Source organism: Oryza sativa, chromosome 4, assembly GCF_034140825.1.
Source record: "Oryza sativa Japonica Group chromosome 4, ASM3414082v1".
Lineage (NCBI taxonomy): Eukaryota > Viridiplantae > Streptophyta > Magnoliopsida > Poales > Poaceae > Oryza > Oryza sativa.
Genome location: NC_089038.1, coordinates 21,937,956 through 21,957,582, shown reverse-complemented (window position 1 = coordinate 21,957,582; position 19,627 = coordinate 21,937,956). Strand labels below are relative to the sequence as shown.

Below are 19,627 nucleotides of genomic sequence, written 5' to 3'. Positions count from 1 at the left end.
GTTCTGAATGAAAAGTGTGCCATGGCCCACGGGCCACGTGGAACCAAAAAGGGCGACCTGCCACTTCCACTGTTCTTTCTACCCGTTGGAGGGGGAGGGCGGGGCTCTTGTTGCGATTTGGGAAGACCCGGCGCGAATCTCGAGGCAGATCCGACGGCCGGCTCCCTGATCAGCCCGAAACCGCGATTGGTTTCCCTCCAAGCGGGGGTTTTTTCAAGTTTTAATCCCCTCCTCTCCCGCTCACGAACCAAAATAATATTGGCCTCGTCCATTTCCGCAGAAACCCCCAAAATCCCCAAACCCCAACTCCCCGTCTTCCTCGCCGGCCACCGCCGCGTCTCTGCTGCTGCGGCGGCTGCCGCGCGGGCGTCCTCCTCCCGGCGGCGCCAGCTTGGTCGGTCTCTCAGGTGATTCCCTAGTCTCTGGTCCAGTCGCGGCGCGCCCTTGATGGCTGGGGTTTTTTGTTTTTTGGGTGATTTTTCGAGGCTAATTCTGTGGGACGTTTTGGCCTTGTGCCCTAGCGCGGAGGGGGTGCCGGCGAGGGTCGAGGGTGAGTTGTCTTCGGATGGTTGCGTGGGATGTTGGGGGTTAGGGGTAGGGTGTTCGGCGGAATGCGTGAAGCGGGGTTTCAGTGAGATGGGCGGGGGATCGGGGGGGGGGGGCGGTCTAGGGTCTGGGAGCGCGCGGTGGCGAGGGCGTGAGGCAGGTGGCCGCGGTGATGAGGGCGTTGCTCCAACCGAGGAGCAGCGAGTTCAGTCTTACAGTTCACAGCCGCGAAGGGGCAGCCGTCAGCATTTGCACAATCAACTACTGACATTTGGTTGCTTCACCCCCTTAGGTCTTGTTCGGTTTGGTGGGGATTGAAGAGAATTGAAGGGGATTGAGGGGGAATCGTTCCACACCGCAATAGGCATGGAACAAATTCCCTCCAATCCCTCCCAGTCCCACTTGGGATTAACCGAACATGGCCTTGAGTTTTCTTTTTCCTAGTGAAAGCCCATTATGCTGTCTAACTGAAAGGTGGTTATCCGCAAATCTCACTATTCCTTTTCTGTTTTGGTGAACTGTACAATTTTTGTTCAAATAGATGCCAGAGAGTACATAACTTGTACATTAAACACACGATTATTTCTACTTCTAAACTGCGTGCGGTTGTCAACTTATTATGTGTATATGTATATGTCTGTCACTTGTGTTATTCATAGTTAAGCTTTCAATAGTTCCTCATTTGAACCATGCTGAGACTTATCACTCTCATCGCAGAGATTACAGTCCCGGTACATGCCTCATTCTTGATCCAGCTCGCGAGGTCATCAAGAACCAACATTCAACAGGTTCGCATGTGTTAATTGTTGCCATGGTGGATGCAAGGGAGAAATAGCCTCACCGTTGGGTCCACCTGCCATGATAAAGCCAAGGGTCAACTGGTCGGATCATGCAAATGCTGTTCAAAGCTCCTGTATCAAAGATGAATTCCTGAGTTCAAGTTTTTTGTTCTCTTTACCAACACAAAGGCCTAATCAGGAAGCAGATTGTACGGGAATGCTTCCTTTAAGGTACAGTCTACTTTCTTATACAATAGAGTATTTTGTTGTTGGGTGAATAGCTAAAGTGGTCCTCTAAGTTTCATCTGAGGCTCAGTTTAGTCCTTGATGTTTCAATCTATCCATATTGGTCCTTCAAGTTTTCATTTTAGTTCAAACTTATCCTTGAACCAACAACTCTCTTGATAAATGACACTTATACCCCCATCATTCACATATATAAGAGAAAAATTGTATGCTTGAATTTTTTTATAGATAATGTATAGTAAATTATGTAAAACGAAAATAAATTATGTACTGGCAAGTATATACGATAGCAATTGCTTAAGTTTCATGTGCACATGTTGAAATAATGGAAAGTATATCTGCAATGTTATTTATTAATCTTGATTTCTCCTTTTTATATATAGTTGTATATAAATTAAGGGTAAAAGGGACATTTTCTAATAGAAATATTGACTAAAAATAGCCATATGGCATATTAAGTGGGCCCAAGGATGATGTCAAGCCAAAACAAATATTTAGAGGAGCTATGTGGACAAAATGAAACGTGAAGGACCAAATTGAGCCTTTGGTGAAACTTGAAGGACTAAATTAGCTATTCACCCTTTGTTGTTCGTAACCTTTGGTATTCTTCTAGCAAAAGATACTTGTTTACCAGAATAATGGCAAATCATTACCTATATATTTCAGGTCTGCTGCTTGCAGAATTCAAGGCCTAGAGCGTCTTCAAGCTCCATCCATTGAGAAGGTATGAGTTACGACAGTAATACTGTACATGGTATTTGTCATCACTTGCATAAAAATGAGATAGTTGCATAGTCACTTATCATTTGAACTTGTAAGTTTAGCTAATTATTCAGTTTCCTTTGCAACCATATATGTGCTCCATCATAATAAATCCTGTTGAAAAGATGGGTTCCCCTAACTCCAATCTGGAGCTATCAGGTAGGATAATTGCATTATAACCTTGTAAACTGTCCACCAAAGGTGTATCATCTAACATTCCATATAATAGGTCCAGTTAACCCTTGACGCGTTATCAGAAAACTCAAATCCTAGTTGGTCTCATTCTTTTATCTTTACCCCTTTGTTAAGAAAGCATTAACCTAAAACTCACTGTTTTTAATACATTCTTGTTTACTTCTGTGAGCTTTTTGGTATTCTAAGAACATTCTTATGGCAGGCCTGGCGTTCTCTACGCAACACTCAGGTTGCACGGAAGAATTATTTAAGACCTGGTTTATCTGGAAAAGTGAAAGATTGTGATAGCGACCATGCTCATACTTATGGGACAAGTTCTTCATATAATGTTAACAAAATGGACAGTGTGTCCAGAAATAGGAATCCCACCCAGGAAAGTATGCATCAGACGACTGAAAGTGGTACTATGGAGAAGAACAGTAGCCATCTGCCTGCAGGCACCAAGTCCTGTACAAGGACTTACCTGAACAATCATGTGGTGCAGGCAGATACCATTACAACAACAAATCAAAGTCTTGCAAGAACTGGTCCTGAATTATTCAAGACTGCTCCTTTTATTGACAACATGTGTGATGATGCTAAATTAGATGCCATGGATGAGGATGAGCTTCTAGCGGTATGTGCTTTCGCCTCATGATTTTTTATCTTATCAACTGCAGGTCTGCAATTATTATAACTACTATGTCATAATTGTAATGGATCCACTTCTCTTCTTTGAATTTTTAACTCTTGGTTTACGTTTCAGAGTATTGATGTGGACCGAATAGTCATGGAACATTATCAAGCAACAAATACACCCAGAGGGTCATCCAAATCTCCATTAGAGAAGTGCAACTTCAATGGATTTGATGAGAATAATTTACCACAAGAACTCTCTATAATGTGTGACCACGGTAGCAAGGTAAGCCAAGCACCAATTAAATCATCATCATTGTTCTTTAGACTAGTAGCTATTTCAGCATGTAAGCTCACTAGTTGCTACTTGCTACTATACTTGTATAGCTAGCTTTTTGCCCAGAGGCGAAGTCTCATTTGCTTGAAATGAAGGATAACTTGCTTGCAATATCCCATGAGCTTATTGACGGTCAACTCAGCCCTCAACAATCTGATGATCTTCATCAAAAGAGGTTTGTTTTCTGGTCTGACTAACTAATATTTCCTTACACCATTGACATCTAATTTGATTCGGTGTGATCTCCAAACTTGAGCTTTGACAGCTAATTTCTCTCACAATGTATTGCTCACAATTCCAATAAAAAAGGAGGAAAACTACATAATCTTGACCGTATTATGAACCCAACGATGGCATTTCTGGTTCAAAATATGAAGTTTGACTCTTGCAACGTGCATTTGGTAGCTCCTTTTGACTACCAGCAGTTCTGATGCAATGTTACTGTTACACTCTGCAGAGCACTCCTAAAGAAGCAGATTGAGCTGCTTGGGGAGTATACGGCGAGGTTAACCCAAGATGAAGAGCGACAGCAATCTCATTCTATGGCCTCCACAACAGCTCATCAGGGCCATCACCCCACTAGCATCCTAAGTAGCTCTTTTGTAAAGGATACCAATATATTCCAATCACCGATTTACACCAGGAATGAACCTGGGGAAAGTGGTTTATGCTTTTCTTCTGCTCCATATTCCTATATGGATGGTTTAAGCATGCCATTACCGTCTGTTCAGAGAGATTACACTCCAAGGGCTATTGATATCAGTTACACTGAAGGTTCTGGTGATAAACAGTGGAGTAGTACACACTTTGCATGGACTAAGGAACTCGAGGTTATTTTCTTCAAAATCAACTGTAATTATTTCAAACATCATTTGTTTGTGAGAATGACTTGTCTTGCTGCCTCATCAGGCCAACAACAAAAGAGTATTTGGAAACCGTTCTTTTCGCCCAAATCAACGAGAAATAATCAACGCCACAATGAGTGGGAATGATGTTTTTGTTTTGATGCCAACTGGTGGTGGAAAAAGTTTGACATATCAGGTAACAAGCCATACTGCTTTCAATCTGTACTTGTTGGATTCCTCAGTCCCAAAATGTTAGTATTTTTGAGGTGGGCACCGGTATTAAGAGAGTAGGTAGAAATGATTGGAGGAAGGTTATGATTGGTTGAGAAGAAAAAGTAGGTGAAGAAATTAAATGAAGAATGGTTGTGATTGGTTGAAAGGAGGTGGTAGGTGCAGAAATAGCTTCATTTTGGGACAAGTCACTGTGCTAGAAATAGCTATACTTTGGGACGGATGTAGTACTATGTTAATATTTAAGATTCTATTGCTTGTGTTACCTTGGAGCATCTGGATTATAAGAAATAATAAAATCTTCAGAGATGTCAATCCCATACTACAAGTTTTCCCGTGCTTTCTTTAGATTTCAATTGCCATGGTTATCCATAGAGCAAGAGAGAGAGAGAGAGGTATTGTCCTCTTATTAAGAAGTGGATGGACAGGAATTAGAAAGAGTCATTGTTTTGGTTTTTCATGTAAATATGTACATTACTTAATATATGAGTATATACCGTAGGATCCTTTCATACAGCTTTTTCGTCCAAAAAGAAAAAAAAAACTCATCAATTACTTTGCAGCTTCCAGCACTCATTTGTAATGGCGTTACATTGGTAGTTTCTCCTCTCGTATCGCTCATCCAAGACCAGATCATGCATTTATTGCAGGTAAAGGGTTGTTTTGTTTCCTTCTACTTATTTCTTGATGATTTTCTAATTGCTCACGTGTTGTTTATCACAGGCAAATATTTCTGCAGCTTACCTTAGCGCCAGCATGGAGTGGTCAGAACAGCAGGAGATATTAAGAGAATTAATGTCTCCTACATGCACGTACAAGTTACTGTATGTTACGCCTGAAAAGATAGCCAAGTAAGTGGAATTCTGCTGTTGATTCGTAGTCATGTTATATGATTTCTTGACTATTTGAAAGGTAGTCTTTTCTGATATAGTATAAGTAAGCTCATAATGACCTGCTGTCACTATGCAGCAGTTCGCATTTCCAGATCACTAGTATTGGACTATTGGTTACATTTCTTTGTTTTTCTTTATGAAGATTCAACACCTTTAGCTTGTATTAGCTTCTCACACAATTAGTCCTTTCTTTTGTGACGTGTGCTTTGCCAATTCATGTGCCTAACTCACATTAATTTCCTGAGTACAGGAGTGATGCTCTGTTGAGACAATTGGAAAATTTATATTCGCGAGGCCATCTCTCTAGAATTGTCATTGATGAAGCCCACTGTGTTAGCCAGTGGGGTCATGATTTCCGACCTGATTACCAGGTACTTTCTGTCAGGAAGCAGATTTTCATGTTAAATAATTGACAACCTTTTAATCCAGTTCTTTATCCATCAGCATCTAGGCATTTTAAAACAGAAGTTCCCGCAGACGCCAGTCCTGGCCTTGACTGCAACAGCAACTGCAAGTGTCAAGGAAGATGTCGTGCAAGTTCTAGGCCTTGCAAACTGCATTATTTTCAGACAAAGTTTTAATCGTCCAAATCTGAGGTAAGTCTATCAGAATTCAGAAGACATTGACATTCAACTCCAATTGCACCAGACCATCTCAGCCCAACTTTTGCAGGTATTTTGTATGGCCCAAGACAAAGAAGTGCCTCGAGGATATCCATAACTTTATACATGCAAATCATAATAAAGAATGCGGCATCATATATTGCCTTTCGAGGATGGATTGTGAGAAAGTGGCTGCTAAATTAAGGGTTAGTTCTTGAAACTATAAATTGTTCAAGCCTGCTGTACTTTTCAATGTTTAAGCATTAAAATTCTTATCTTATTCTGTGAATTAACTTAGTCCTCAATACTGTCAGAATCTAGATGTACTACCTCCGTTCCAAAATGTAGCTATTTCTAACACAGTAACTTGTCCCAAAATGAAGCTATTTCTCCACCTACCCTTTCATCTCAATCAATCACAACTATTCTCTTCACCTACTTTCTCTTCTTCACCAATGACAATACTACTTCAATCATTTCTACAGTATTTTCTTAATACCCGTGCCTACCCCAAAAATGGTTACATTCTGGGGCGGAGGAAGTATTGTTCTAGGATATAATTTTAAATCTAATTAGGGCCATTCCTCTTTTTTATCTGGAATTTCTCAAATGAAGTTATTCTGCACTACTTCCACATGCTGGTTAATTAAGCAGAGCCCCCCATATGTAATAAAGTTGCAGTTTGGTAATATAAGAACATATTACTTGTTTCTGTATTACTCAAGTTTCTTGACTAAAATTACTACTTATGTGCCAACCTTTAGCTACTTATGTTTAGAATATTGCAAAACATTAACTACTATGTACCTGTTGAATTTAGTTTGCCTGTAATGTGTAATCTCTTCAATCATCCTTAATCAATACTGTGAAGAATACAAGTACAAAAAATAGAAGGCGAAAAGAGACAAGGAAGCAAGTGGGTAAATAGAAGGTTTGGTTACTACATGATACTAGTTGGTAATAGAAGTTTTGAGTATTTAGGAAATTGTATGTTATCCCATTTGTGTGTCATGGTCCCATTTAGGGTTTAAGATTGCAGCAGTGACCATAGTTTTTAAGTTGTAAAGTCTACTTGAGTTACCATCTAGTGACTTGGCGACTAGTCGCAACTAGTTGAAGACTACTCATTGAGTTGACTAGTCTATCAGACTATTATTACATAGCAGTTGCTTTTACTGCTAGTCTGCTGCGTCATGCTGTGCTTGATGGACCTGGTGGAGCTCTCCTCCATCTCCCTTTCACCCAGTAATAATGCCTGATGGACCAGACCTCCGAGGTGGTTCATTGTTGTTTTCTTTGTTTTATTGTGTCTGCTGCCGCCAACAAATCGAGTCATGCTCCCTGGCCGACTAGCTGATGACTAGTCGTGACTAGATGTACGGGCTTGATAACAAGGGTAGTAACCAGTTGGTTACCAGTTTTACTTATGGGTAATAGTGGTCCTGTACGGCTGTACCCATACTCACATGTTCTAGGGTTCCATTTCTTGATTGGGTAGTATTTCCTAGTCTGTTGTTTGGAGTTAAGAGAAATAGAGCGTTGAATCAAATTAGGAGAAAGCAATACTAAATCAATGGTTGCTTGAAACCTAAGCCAGTGGGTGCAGGCATAAAGTTTACGGTTTTGTATCCTAGTCTTGTTAGCCGCCTACACTGGCAGTTGTTTTAATTCTTGATGTTCCAAAATAATGGACATGTTGAATAGATTGTTGGGTGATGTGTTTGGATTTGGATTTGATCAGATTATGGGACTTTGATGGCTAAGTAATTGCAAGTGCTTAGTTTGAATTTCATGCACCATGGAACTATAGACCTGTGCCACTGTAACTTCTGACTGTTTACTGCTTTTCTACCCAGGAATATGGGCACACGGCATCACATTATCATGGTAGCATGGATCCTGAGGATAGAGCAAATATCCAGAAACAGTGGAGCAAGGATAGGATCAACATAATATGTGCTACAGTTGCATTTGGGATGGGTAACTTGATTTTCATAGTGTGCACATATATTTGTTGTTTATTGGTGCCTCGTGCTAATTGTGCAGGATTGCAGGTATTAATAAACCTGATGTCCGTTTTGTTATCCATCATTCCCTGCCCAAATCAATTGAAGGATATCATCAGGTATTTTCAATGACATAAGTTTCGCCAATGTGTGCACATCAAAATGGCATAAACTTAGCTGTGTTTGATGACTGTTATCCTTTTAGGAGTGTGGACGTGCTGGTCGTGACAGTCAGCTTTCAACTTGTGTCCTGTTCTACAATTATTCTGATTATGTGAGTTAAGAGATTCTTTTTATTATCAGTATTTCACTATTTTCATATCTAACCATTAATAAGTATTTTCCTCGTAAAATTTTCTAGATTCGTCTCAAACACATGGTTACCCAAGGATTTGCGGAGCAAGGAACATCAGCACCACGAGGAGGTTCTTCGCAGGAACAAGCGCTTGAAACGCATAAGGAAAATCTCCTGCGAATGGTATCTATCATATCTTACAGATGCTTCTGCATGCTTGAAGTTTGGAAGCCATCATAACAATGCCATATTCTGTCTGTAGGTTAGTTACTGCGAAAATGATGTGGACTGCAGACGTCTACTACAGCTGATCCACTTTGGAGAGATGTTTAATCCTTCATGTTGTGCAAAAACATGTGATAATTGCTTGAAAGAGTTGAGATGGGTCGAAAAAGATGTGACCAACATTGCTAGACAATTGGTATGTGGTCAGCTGAGCTCTGTGCCCCTTCTAAACAACCTAACACATGCACAGACCTTTGTCTGAAACTGACATTCTCACATTGTTTCTTTAGGTTGATCTGGTAATGATGACAAAGCAAACATATTCAACTACTCATATTCTCGAAGTATACAGAGGTTCAGTAAACCAAAATGTATGTATTATGCAAGTAATTAATGTCATTTGGTTCTGAGGTTCATTGTTATGATAACATCACCAGAGGCTACTTTTAGTGCCATGGAAATATCTCCATGGTCCACAACACATCTTGGTTTACTGCCGGATATGTCATGTTGGCAGGGAAAACCACATACTAGTCCATTATTTGAAATTTATCTGTTACTACTAATCAGGTCAAGAAGCACCGCCATGATACTTTGAGTCTTCATGGAGCTGGAAAGCATCTAGCTAAAGGTGAAGCAGCGAGAATATTGCGCCATCTAGTAATTGAGGAAATACTCATTGAGGATGTCAAAAAGAGCGAAAACTATGGATCTGTATCATCTGTCTTAAAGGTGAAATATACCCTGCACCTATAATGGTTTACTTTGAGACAAATTTACTAGGTTTTTCCTTTTCTTTAATCTTCTAGTCTCTACCTTGGTCTAATACATAGTTTTCTTTTGTGAATGTTTGTTAAGCAGACTAATCATAAGAAAAGTGGTGATCTTCTCTCTGGCAAGCACAACGTTGTCCTCAAGTTTGTTTTCTTCCTAAAACATATTACTGAAAATTGTTTGTCCTTTTCTCATTTTGCTCGACACATATTGCTGAAAATTATCCTTTTTTAATCACATCTTTCTTTTGCATATGAACTTCACATCTAAAATCTGTTGGAATTTAATCCCATGTTATTTTTTTTTAAAAAAAATTAGATGTACAGCTTGATACTGGTAAAGAGTTGTTTTGACTGTTACTCCCGCCAGGGCCACAAATAAGTGTTGTTTTGGACAATGGCACGGTCACTAATACACTTCTATTACTAATTACTAGTTTAAAACTTATGAAAAAATATATCAAAGGTATAATGTTTTGAAACAAATTTTGAAGATGAATATAACAAAAACATTTTCAAAAGTTGAATCAAAGTATTTAAAAGCGCAATTGATTGTCAAAGTTTAAACATGTTAACACATTCCAAAACATCACTTATTTATGACTGGAGATAGTATTAGGAGCTTTCCTAGTTCATCCTAGGTTTGAACATCCGAGTTCATTATGGTTTTGCAATTTTGACTGCTTTGGGGTCTTCAATACAAGCAGCCATATATTTATTCCACTTGCCCTCATTGAATGATATAGTTATCTTGTTGCCTAACTGATTACTGTTGCAAATTCACAAGGGAAAGTGTGTGTATAAAAGTCTCTAGAGTTGCTTATGTTTCCATGATGCAGGGTGTTGTTCCCTTGTGTTATTTAACGAATACAATTTTGCATTCTGGGTGACCAAAAAATAGTTTGTAAACTACAATCTACTTTTTTTAGAGTAATTTCTTTATCCTCTTATCTTGCAGGTTCCCCACTCCTGAGAAGGCTCCTAAGATGGGTGTACTCGATGAATCGTCAGTTCCACGAATTAATAAGACTAATCAACAGAGTCAAGTGGACGGGGTAGTGGCTGTGGCTCTTTAGTTATAAAAGCTACTACTTCAGTATTTTTGTCAGTAATTGTTTTTGTTATGCTATAATGGCTATTTTCATTAATTGCAGAGCCTTGCAGCCGAGCTTTATGAAGCTTTGCAATGCCTTAGGACTCAGATAATGGATGAAAATCCACAATTATTGGCATACCACATATTTAAGTAAGTTATATGTTATGCATTTTGTTGTGGCACAGAACTCACTGACTTATAACGTGGTTCTTATTTTTTAACCTACAGAAACGAGACATTGAAGGAAATCAGCAACCGAATGCCAAGAACGAAAGAGGAACTTGTGGAGATAAATGGCATCGGCAAGTAATGACTCTACCCCATGGCACAATGTAATTTTGACAAGCAGTTTTCAGAAGTAGAGCAAGAATTATATTTGTTTTTCACATGCTTTTCATCCAGGAACAAGCTGAACAAGTACGGGGACCGTGTGCTTGCAACCATAGAGGATTTCCTCGCCAGATATCCAAATGCGACCAGGAAAACCAGCAGCGGCGGCAGCAACGAGCACAGCGAGGCGGTCAAGAAGCGAAGAGGCTTCTCCGTCACCAACACCTCTACCAACTGTGACGACTTTGAGGAACGCACGGTCCAGTCCAAGAAACGCGCTGCAAAGACACGTACAAGGCAGGAAATATCTGATGCTGCCAGCATCGTCCAGGACGTCCGCTACATAGATCTTGAGCTAGATGGTTGTGAACAAGTCAATGAAGTGCCATACAGTGTACAAAAGCCTGTGGCTTCTGGTAGGGTTTTACCTGCGTGGCAGTCCGCCAGAATAGCCTAGGGTTAACACCCCCTAGTAGTTTCTAATTTATGTGAAGAATTTATATGCATTAAGTAGGATCCTAGGCTAACCCCATTGAGCTTTATGTAGGCCTTGGGCCAACTACTTGTAAGATGGCACCAACCAGACCACATGTTAGGTTGCTTCTGAACATATATGGTAGTAGTCCTTTTCAGTATAGTTCCCGTAGCGCATGTAACTAACATGATATTACTATGGCAAATTTTGATGTCAACAGCTTCAGGAAGTGGACATCGAAAGGTCCTAGTACTGCTGTAAGTTGATTATTTATAGATGAGCCTTACGCTTGTTTTTTTATTCTGATGTTGATGAGAGCCTTGTACAATGTACTGTGGCCTGTGGGCTTGATTCTATTGCCATCTTCGACCATTGAGCCGAAAAACGAATTACGATTTGTTTGTGGTCAAGTAGAAGCGTTGCCTTATTTGTTTGTTCACTCAGTAGCACTATTTGTCTCTGAATCTTGAAGCATGCTGCATCATCATGAGACCAGACGTGGGTACATACATTTCTAGCTCCACCTTTCAGTTTGAGCGCTGACGTCACGGATGACCCATTGAAGAAGTTCAAATCTCTGTCGTTTTACTCAATCGTGCAGAATCCTTCTACTGTCTGACCAATTGCTCTAATTTAGCTTATATAGGGATCTCGACATCTCGTAAGTGTACATTTTCTCCATTTGCTGTTTCAGATGGAGTTTTCTGAAGGTGGTCATTAAAATTGCAGTTCTGTCAGGATTTGCTCAGATCACGCCTCATCCACCCGCAAACAAATTGGCCATTTATAATGAAATTCGATGAAGTTACGATGAGAGCTGGCAGTACAATCGTCGGTAAAACGTTGCTGCGAAAGTGCCTTTAGAAAGTCATGAAAATTCCTTCCTATATAGGGTTTATTATTTCTTTTTCAACTGATTTTGTTTTCTAAATCAAGTTTAGATTTGACCTTGTTACGTGGACAACCAATCTTCTATAGTTTTTCTTTTTCTATATGGGTAGGGAGTTGTAGCACAGGAGAAATGTTCTCGCGCAGTAGTCCCGTAGAAGTGTCGGCGCCAGGCACGAGTTGACAAAGCAAACCTGGCTGGTTTCCGTACCTCTTCCACCTTGTATTTGCTCCACGCTTTCAAAAATATGAGGCATATTTAGATTAGTGCCAATTTGTACCATGCCAATATTTTGGTAGCTTTAAATAGTACTTTGATAACATTTGGATTGTGACTATTTTTTGCCTAACTAATAATAAATCTACTCTATCAAATTTGGTAGTGCCAAAATTTACTACCAACATTTTGGTAAGGCTTCAAACCAAATCAGCCCATGGTTTCTCGAAAGATCTCTATACTTCTTTAAAAGAAGCTAATGGTGGTGGCAATGAATCTAAATGATGCCCACGAATAAGATCAAATTACGCTCAGTATTCCCTATGGCAAAGGATAGTTAACATAATCAATATAAAACATATTTTAATTTATTTTAGATGATATTCTAATATACTTTCTATTACCCGTAGCAAAGCACAAGCATTCAACTAATTACAAGCTAGTATTTACAAAGTTTATATTAAAAATATTAATTTATTGTGTTAATCAAATTATCAATATGGATTAAGGAACCGTGGTGAAAATAGAAGTAAGGCAGCTAGAGTTATAACCATACTCCTAAGCCTAAATATATATTATTTTCTCCGTCTAAACCAAATGAGACTCTTATGTCTAGATTCGTAGCACTCGTTTCAGTCCTATCTCATTCTATGTTTTTATATTACGGAGGGAGTAAAAATTACGTGTCAAAACCCCAAGATATAAAAGATAAATGCAAAAAATACGAAAGATATAGGCAAAATTACGTAATTTATGCAAGTTGAGTCCTAAGAAAATTATGGCTACACTCCCTGTTCGATCAACGATTTTGTTAAAGTCAACTGATATGCGCGGCTCAGATTCAACATCCCCCAGGTGGCATATGTGGTGTGAGGACAGATGTCTCTGTCCACATATATCATAATCGAAAGGAAGGACCAAAACCAACCCCGAGTACCCGACCAACCACCACCACATGAGCACTTCGCACGGTCGTCCGGCTCGATTATTTCCTCCGCCCGCGCAAGGAAAACCAACCTGTACCGCTTCCTCGCGCGAGCCACCCAACGACGCCGTCACGGCGCGGCGACCCCCGCGATCCACCCACATCCGCCTCGTACGCCGAGGCTTGCGGGTCGTACGCCGAAGGCGTGCGTGCGGGTGGCCGGGGTGGCTGCCGCGTCGCCAACCTGCGAGCCCGAGCCGAGCTGATGCGTCGGGATCGCGCGGTGCAGGTAGGTCGTCGCGCTCACGTACGGTTCCACCACCACCACCACCACGTCTCGCTCTCGCTCTCGCGGTCGCAGCGACGGGCTTGACGGGACGCGCTGGTCGGAACGTGGAGCTTTGTTTTCTTGCTGTTGTTGTTGTGAGAACTGAGACAAAAGGATGCTGCTCGTTTGCGACTTGCGAGCTGCCAGAATATTCACAGGTTATACTACATCTACAGGGATGTAGGAGTAACTTGTACTAACTTGTAAGCCCTGCGTGACGATTCCACTTGTCCGTTTTCTCCTGCGTGGCCCCACTGGGAATCCCGGCCCGAGTCACAGTCGGCAAACGGCCGCAGATCAGTTTGAGGAGTCAGGGGCCTCAGGGCAGCAGGGCCAGGATCAGCAGTGCCGAAAACTGATGCATCGATGCAGACTGAAGCCTTTCTACGTTTCGAACCAGAAAAGAGAAAAAAAACAGTCGAGCCAGACCAAAAAAATGAACTGGGGACCAAACACAATCTTTACGCCCTTACATATCGATATAGACAAATCAACAAAAATAAAACTGCATCCATGTGTACGCATCGGGAAAGAGGATCGGTGAAAGAACGTGACGACCATCACTCTGCATCTGGAGTGTACTCATCACCAGCTGGTAAACAAATACCCTATGATCACCAAAAACGCGGTTGATCCAGCCTCCGACGCAATCGTATTTTTTTTATCTTTCTGAATTTTTAAATTCAAAAACAAATCTTTTTAAAACCTATTTTCAATATTTGAACAGAGTGGCAAAATAACAGTGCCACGCACATTCTGACTGACGTGGCAGCGTATTTGACCATGACACCCTAGCTAGCATGATAAGACAAAACTGTCACTCCCCCTGTGTGCGACGTGTCGGTGTTATTTTGCCACGTTAGATGGACTGTACATAGCCCAAATGATCAGATTCTATAAATAAGGGGGTGTTTAGATCAGGGGGTGTAAAGTTTTGGCTTGTCATATCAGTTATTATATAGGGTGGGTGTTCGGGCACTAATAAAAAAAATTAATTATAGAATCCGTTAATAAACCGCGAGACGAATTTATTAAGCATAATTAATCTGTTATTAGCATATGTTTACTGTAGCACCACATTTCAAAATCATGTAGCAATTAGGCTTAAAAGATTCGTCTCGCAAATTAGTCGCAATATGTGCAATTAGTTATTTTTTAGCCTATATTTAATACTTTATGCAGGTGTTCAAACGTTCGATGTGATGTATTGAAAAATTTTAGGGTGTGGGGGATCTAAACAGGGTCTAAGTTTTTGGAATAGTTTCTTTTTAAAATTAAAAATTTTAAAAATTCGAAGCAATGACGGCCGGCCAATCGCAGAGAACGAATCCTGGCGCCGGCAACCAAACGACAACCCCCTGGAAAAAAACCCCCGCAAAAGACAGGGTCAGCGCGTGGACTCGGCGCTGTCTCGCTGGCTCCCAGGAAAAAAAAAAGAAAGAAAGAAAAAGTAGAGCTGAAAAAGAAATCGATCGCTCCCATCTCCATCCGCAGCTGGGGCGGGCGACCGATTGATCCACTCCATTCCCCTCCCGATCTCCATCCTCAAGCAAGCTACAAGCGCGGCTACTCTCCTCCTCGCGTCGCCTGCTCATCCCGCGTCGGAGAAATCGGTTTCGTTTTTTCTTTTCCGCTGTGGTGTGTTTTTCTCCCCGTTCTTGGTGGGCGCGTCTGCTGCGTGAGAGATTTTTTTGGGTTTCTGCTGGTTGGGTTGGTTAGCTGCTGCGCTTGCTGAGGTTTCTAGTTGTTCTTTGGCCGGATTGTGTGACTGCGTCCCCATTTCGTGTTCTTGACTTCTTGTTGGGGGAGGGGAGCATTTCGTCGAGCACCTTCCGTGCGGCTCGAGCTGTTGTGGGCTGGGGAGGGGAGCGGCCGAGCGGGGGGGCGGTTGTTGGGTGGCGGCGTTAATTGGGTTTGTTGGGAGCCACCCTTTCATGCCGTCCTTGCGGGCACGGGCCTCAGCTTGCGGATGGATTGCTACAGTACGCGTCTACGTGCTCTTCTTTTTGGATCTTGCTGCTGCTATAGGATTGGAGGTGGAGGATTCCGCTCTGTGCTCACGGTTGGTTTGGTTTCTGTTTGGCAGTGCTGAAATCAAGAAGGCTCGTTGGTGTCGCCGATGCGTGGTCCGTGGATGATGGTGCGGATGGCATCAGCGGATTCCCCGACGCGATGAGCGCCGCTGCACACAAACAGATGGTCACTGGTGCCGAGGAAGCCATGCTGGGGAAGCTGGAATTGGATAGTCAATCCAATCTCTTCTCCAATAGTGATGATTTTCTTCTTTCCGGGAGCAGTAAGCTGGGAATTTCCGCATCAGAAGATATAGATTTGCCTGGGAAACAGGGATTGCCCGAGTCGACAACAGACAGGCCTGGAAGCAATGGATCAAGCAGGGTAAGTTGTGGACAAAAGTGAAGGCAATTTTCCTTTCACAAGCAGTTGTGTTTTCTTGAACTAGTGGGTAACTTTTTATATCTTGTTTGTCTCTGTTCATAAATACTATGCTAACTTTTATATCTTGCTTGTTTTACCTTAAGAGCATTACAAAATGAAATGTACAATTCCTGAAATGTTTAACTTTCTTAGTAGAAATTACGATATCCTTAAATCCCCGACATTTCCTTGCAGGTTCCCAGACTAAGAGTGCTTGGAACAGCCGGCATGGCTGGATTTGGGAAGGCAGTTGATATTTTAGACACTATAGGCTGCTTGGTAACAACAAGCCTTAGCACAGATGGCGGCTTTATTTCCAGGGCTAAAACCAAAGGATGTCCGATATCAATTCTTGCTTTTGAGGTTGCAAACACGATATTGAAAGGTGCTACTATTATGCAATCTCTTTCGGAAGACACTGTTACATACTTCAAACAAGTGGTGCTTCCTTCTGAAGGCGTGCAGAATTTAATTTCCAGTGACATGAGTGTGTTGATGCGGATTGTAGCCAATGACAAAAGGTTGAAGAGATGATTGATGGTTGTTCTCAATGTTTCATTGTTACCATCTGACAACCCAATAACTGTTTTGTGCACTCTGGCTAATATTTGCAGGGAAGAGCTGAAAATATTTTCACAAGAGATTGTCAGATTTGGCAACCGTTGTAAAGATCCCCAATGGCATAACCTGGACCGCTATTTTGTCAAGTAAGAGTTTTCATGTTTTTGCATGTGGCAATCGTTATAAAGATTAGACCTTAATCATACTTGTTACTTCGGAATCTAGGCTAGAATCGGAAAATCCACCACAGAAGCAGCTAAAAGAAACAGCAGTTGCAGAGATGCAAAAGTTGATGGATCTTGTTCATCGTACAACTGTAAGCATTGTGCTGTAGTTCAATATATCATTTGATTAATCTAGGTTTTGCTCATTTTGGCTGTTTTTTTCCAGGATTTGTATCACGAGCTGCATGCGTTGGATAGATTTGAGCAAGATTATCGCTGCAAGCTGACGGTAAAGGGAAATTCATATCAGAAAGGTATGATACCTATTTTACAAAATCCTCTAGCTATTTCTTGGACAGAGTGACAAATATTTGTGTCAATAGTTCTGTGCCCATTACCTAACCAAATGATATTCATGACCCAAACAAATGACTTATGTGGATTGCTCAAGCTAAGGGAAAAATGTTATTTCTTTGTATTTTCAATATCCATATCTATTTCAGTTAAGTTGTCAGAGCAATGCCACTTTTAATCTTTTGGAATTTCGGCACTGTGTCCAGATAATCTTCCAGGAGAAAATATTGAGGTCGTGAGAATAGAATTGAAGAGTCAAAGGAACTATGTGAAAAGCTTGAAGAAAAGATCTTTGTGGTCCAAGACATTGGAAGATGTGAGAACAATTTACTGTGGAATTCCCTTTATATTCTCTGTTGACCTTTCCTTTTGTTTATAACATATAAGATTCATTTCTTTTTATAGATTGTTGAGAAGCTTGTAGACATCGTGCAGTACTTGCATTTTGAGATCAACGCTTCTTTTGGATCTTCTGGTACTTTCATGGTCCTACTTCTCATGTTAGAATCGATCATACAGGACTATCCACTGATCCTTGTAATATATTTGTAGATGAAGGTGAATTGAGTTCTGAATCTACTGAAGACTGTCAGAGACTAGGACCTGCCGGACTTGCATTACACTATGCAAATATTATCATACAGATCTATAGCGTTGTAAGTTCCCTCAGATTTTGCCTGCGACGTCTGCCCAAGATTTGGCATGATTTGGCTATCTTATCATAGATCAATTGGAAACTACTACACATTTGTCTGTAGGTTTAGCATATGTATATTGTACCCACTTAACATAAGAGTGGCAGAGCACCAAAGAGCGTAATTGGTATTTTCAGCAAAGCCCACTAGCTAGTATTTGCATGTAGCTATTTTACTAAATTTTGTCTGTTTAAGGTTTCTCGATCAGGATATATACCACCAAATACAAGAGATGCTCTCTACCAAGGATTGCCACCAAGAGTGAGATCGGCACTACCTAATAGATTAAGAACTTCGTCAGTGCCTCAGGAGGTGATACCACTACACAATGACAGAACTATGGTTATATAAAAATTTGTATTCTGAAATCCTGATTTTCTGTTGCAGCTCAATATTGATCAAATTAGGGCTACAATGGATAAAACATTGAAATGGCTTGTTCCAATGGCCATCAATACCACGTGGTACTGTGCTTTGTTACGTAGTAATGAATGTCTTAAGCTTCATTGAATTTTAGCTTTTCGAGCGTTCAGGATTATAACTACTTTTATGCTCTGTTTGCATGAATTCTTTAATTGAACTCCAGTGCCCGAGGCTTCTTGCGGTTTAGCGAATGGGCGAGATCAGGGTAAGAACTACATTATCGAATGCCCTACGAGTTCGTTGTGCAAACTAAGATTTCCTTCACACATGGCATTTACATTTTTGGTTTCGTATGCTGTTTTCATTCAGGACTGAGAGGGTTGGAAGGAGGCCAGGCCAACCGGACGTGGTCGAGACGCTCTACCATGCGGACAAGGCGAAGACCGAGGACTACATTCTGGACCTGGTTGTCTGGCTTCACCACCTTGTCAACCAGAGTAACCGGCCGGCAAATGCAAAAGACAAAGACAAAGAGCAGTCCACCTCACCTCTAACCAAATCTGATCTTGACAAGGCACAACAAGAATAGCACTGCACTGCACTGCACTGCACCGCACTGCACAGCAGCCGACAAGAGCAAAACACCAGACGACGCCTGTGACCTGTCCGATTGTTTGATGTGGGCATTGTTTGTAGGTTGTAAATGGAAGCTAGGCTTCTTGCTGTTGTCCTAAAACTTGTGGTGGCGACGTGGGCATGCGTTGCGCTCTGTACATGTACATCAGTCAAGTAGGTAGTAGAAATGAGGAGCCTTTTTTTTTTCTCTCCGATTATTTGGTCGTTACAGAGAGGGTTCTATAATTTCATTGTTGCAGCCATTCGGTTGTCACATGTTGTACGAAGGGGAAGATGCAATAAAAGGCTGGTGATTCATAGAAAAAGAGTCAAAAATACTCCCTCCATTTCTTTTTCATTTTTGTTTGACGTCCAACGTTATGGGTTTAGCATATCAGTATATGGTTTGATTCCATCTTTTTGTTCGAACTGAGAAGCTGAAAAAAAAAAGATTTGATTCACTGATACGTGTTGCCATTTCCTCCAGTACCTTTGTTCGAACCGGGAATGTATACCCAAAAAGGGGAAAAATAAAAAGGGTTGGGGGGAGATTGCCAAAGCGCATGTGTCATGCGCCCGCGCAGTCAATCGCACCTCTGGGTGGATTGATTCGTCATGACCAAGATTTTTTTGTTGCTACACGTGCATACCGCACGTGATCCCACCACAGCACGAGGACTCACCTCGTGTGTATCCGGGTGTGCCGCCTTCATCCTGGCACTCCTCCCACTCGGTCAGGCCCTCTTATCACCCGGAGCGCACGCGCCAAGCTCCCCGGTACGGGACTAAACATTCTCCTCCCCGTCGTTGCTGGCTTTGCTTTGCTGCAG

At 41.4% G+C, this 19,627-nt stretch overlaps 2 protein-coding genes across 3 annotated transcripts; both read left to right on the top strand.

The window, feature by feature from the left end:
* Positions 1–249: 249 nt before the first annotated feature.
* On the top strand, positions 250–11,551 carry LOC4335888 (ATP-dependent DNA helicase Q-like 4A). 2 transcript variants are annotated; one of them, XM_015778375.3, is made up of 25 exons: positions 250–407; positions 1,264–1,556; positions 2,238–2,295; positions 2,731–3,144; positions 3,274–3,429; positions 3,531–3,655; positions 3,938–4,310; positions 4,390–4,521; positions 5,120–5,206; positions 5,280–5,407; positions 5,700–5,820; positions 5,894–6,045; positions 6,122–6,257; positions 7,908–8,031; positions 8,106–8,176; positions 8,263–8,331; positions 8,419–8,535; positions 8,615–8,773; positions 8,868–8,948; positions 9,148–9,309; positions 9,439–9,494; positions 10,309–10,405; positions 10,505–10,596; positions 10,675–10,752; positions 10,849–11,551. In XM_015778375.3, the coding sequence occupies exons 2-25, from the start codon at positions 1,405–1,407 to the stop codon at positions 11,231–11,233; spliced, it is 3,525 nt and encodes a 1,174-aa protein (XP_015633861.1). In that variant the 5' UTR covers positions 250–407; positions 1,264–1,404; the 3' UTR covers positions 11,234–11,551. The 2 variants fall into 2 exon arrangements, 1 of the variants encoding a protein (XP_015633861.1); XR_010741088.1 differs by lacking the exon at positions 9,439–9,494.
* Positions 11,552–15,079: 3,528 nt separating this feature from the next.
* On the top strand, positions 15,080–19,123 carry LOC4335887 (protein PSK SIMULATOR 1). Its single transcript, XM_015781509.3, has 13 exons — positions 15,080–15,591; positions 15,696–16,006; positions 16,241–16,566; positions 16,660–16,752; positions 16,832–16,922; positions 16,997–17,084; positions 17,331–17,440; positions 17,530–17,599; positions 17,677–17,780; positions 18,015–18,131; positions 18,207–18,283; positions 18,406–18,447; positions 18,552–19,123. Exons 1-13 carry the CDS (start codon positions 15,579–15,581, stop codon positions 18,769–18,771), a joined length of 1,662 nt encoding a protein of 553 aa, XP_015636995.1. The 5' UTR covers positions 15,080–15,578; the 3' UTR covers positions 18,772–19,123.
* The last annotated feature ends 504 nt before the right edge of the window (positions 19,124–19,627 follow it).

Coding starts and splice junctions, on each gene's coding strand:
- LOC4335888 (XM_015778375.3), top strand. CDS start 1,405: ATGATAAAGCCAAGGGTCAACTGGTCGGATCATGCAAATGCTGTTCAA. Junction 5,408..5,699: donor ACGCCTGAAAAGATAGCCAA/GTAAGTGGAATT, acceptor TCCTGAGTACAG/GAGTGATGCTCTGTTGAGAC. Junction 8,332..8,418: donor TCTACAATTATTCTGATTAT/GTGAGTTAAGAG, acceptor AAAATTTTCTAG/ATTCGTCTCAAACACATGGT.
- LOC4335887 (XM_015781509.3), top strand. Junction 16,007..16,240: donor GAAGCAATGGATCAAGCAGG/GTAAGTTGTGGA, acceptor ATTTCCTTGCAG/GTTCCCAGACTAAGAGTGCT. Junction 18,284..18,405: donor ATGGCCATCAATACCACGTG/GTACTGTGCTTT, acceptor ATTGAACTCCAG/TGCCCGAGGCTTCTTGCGGT.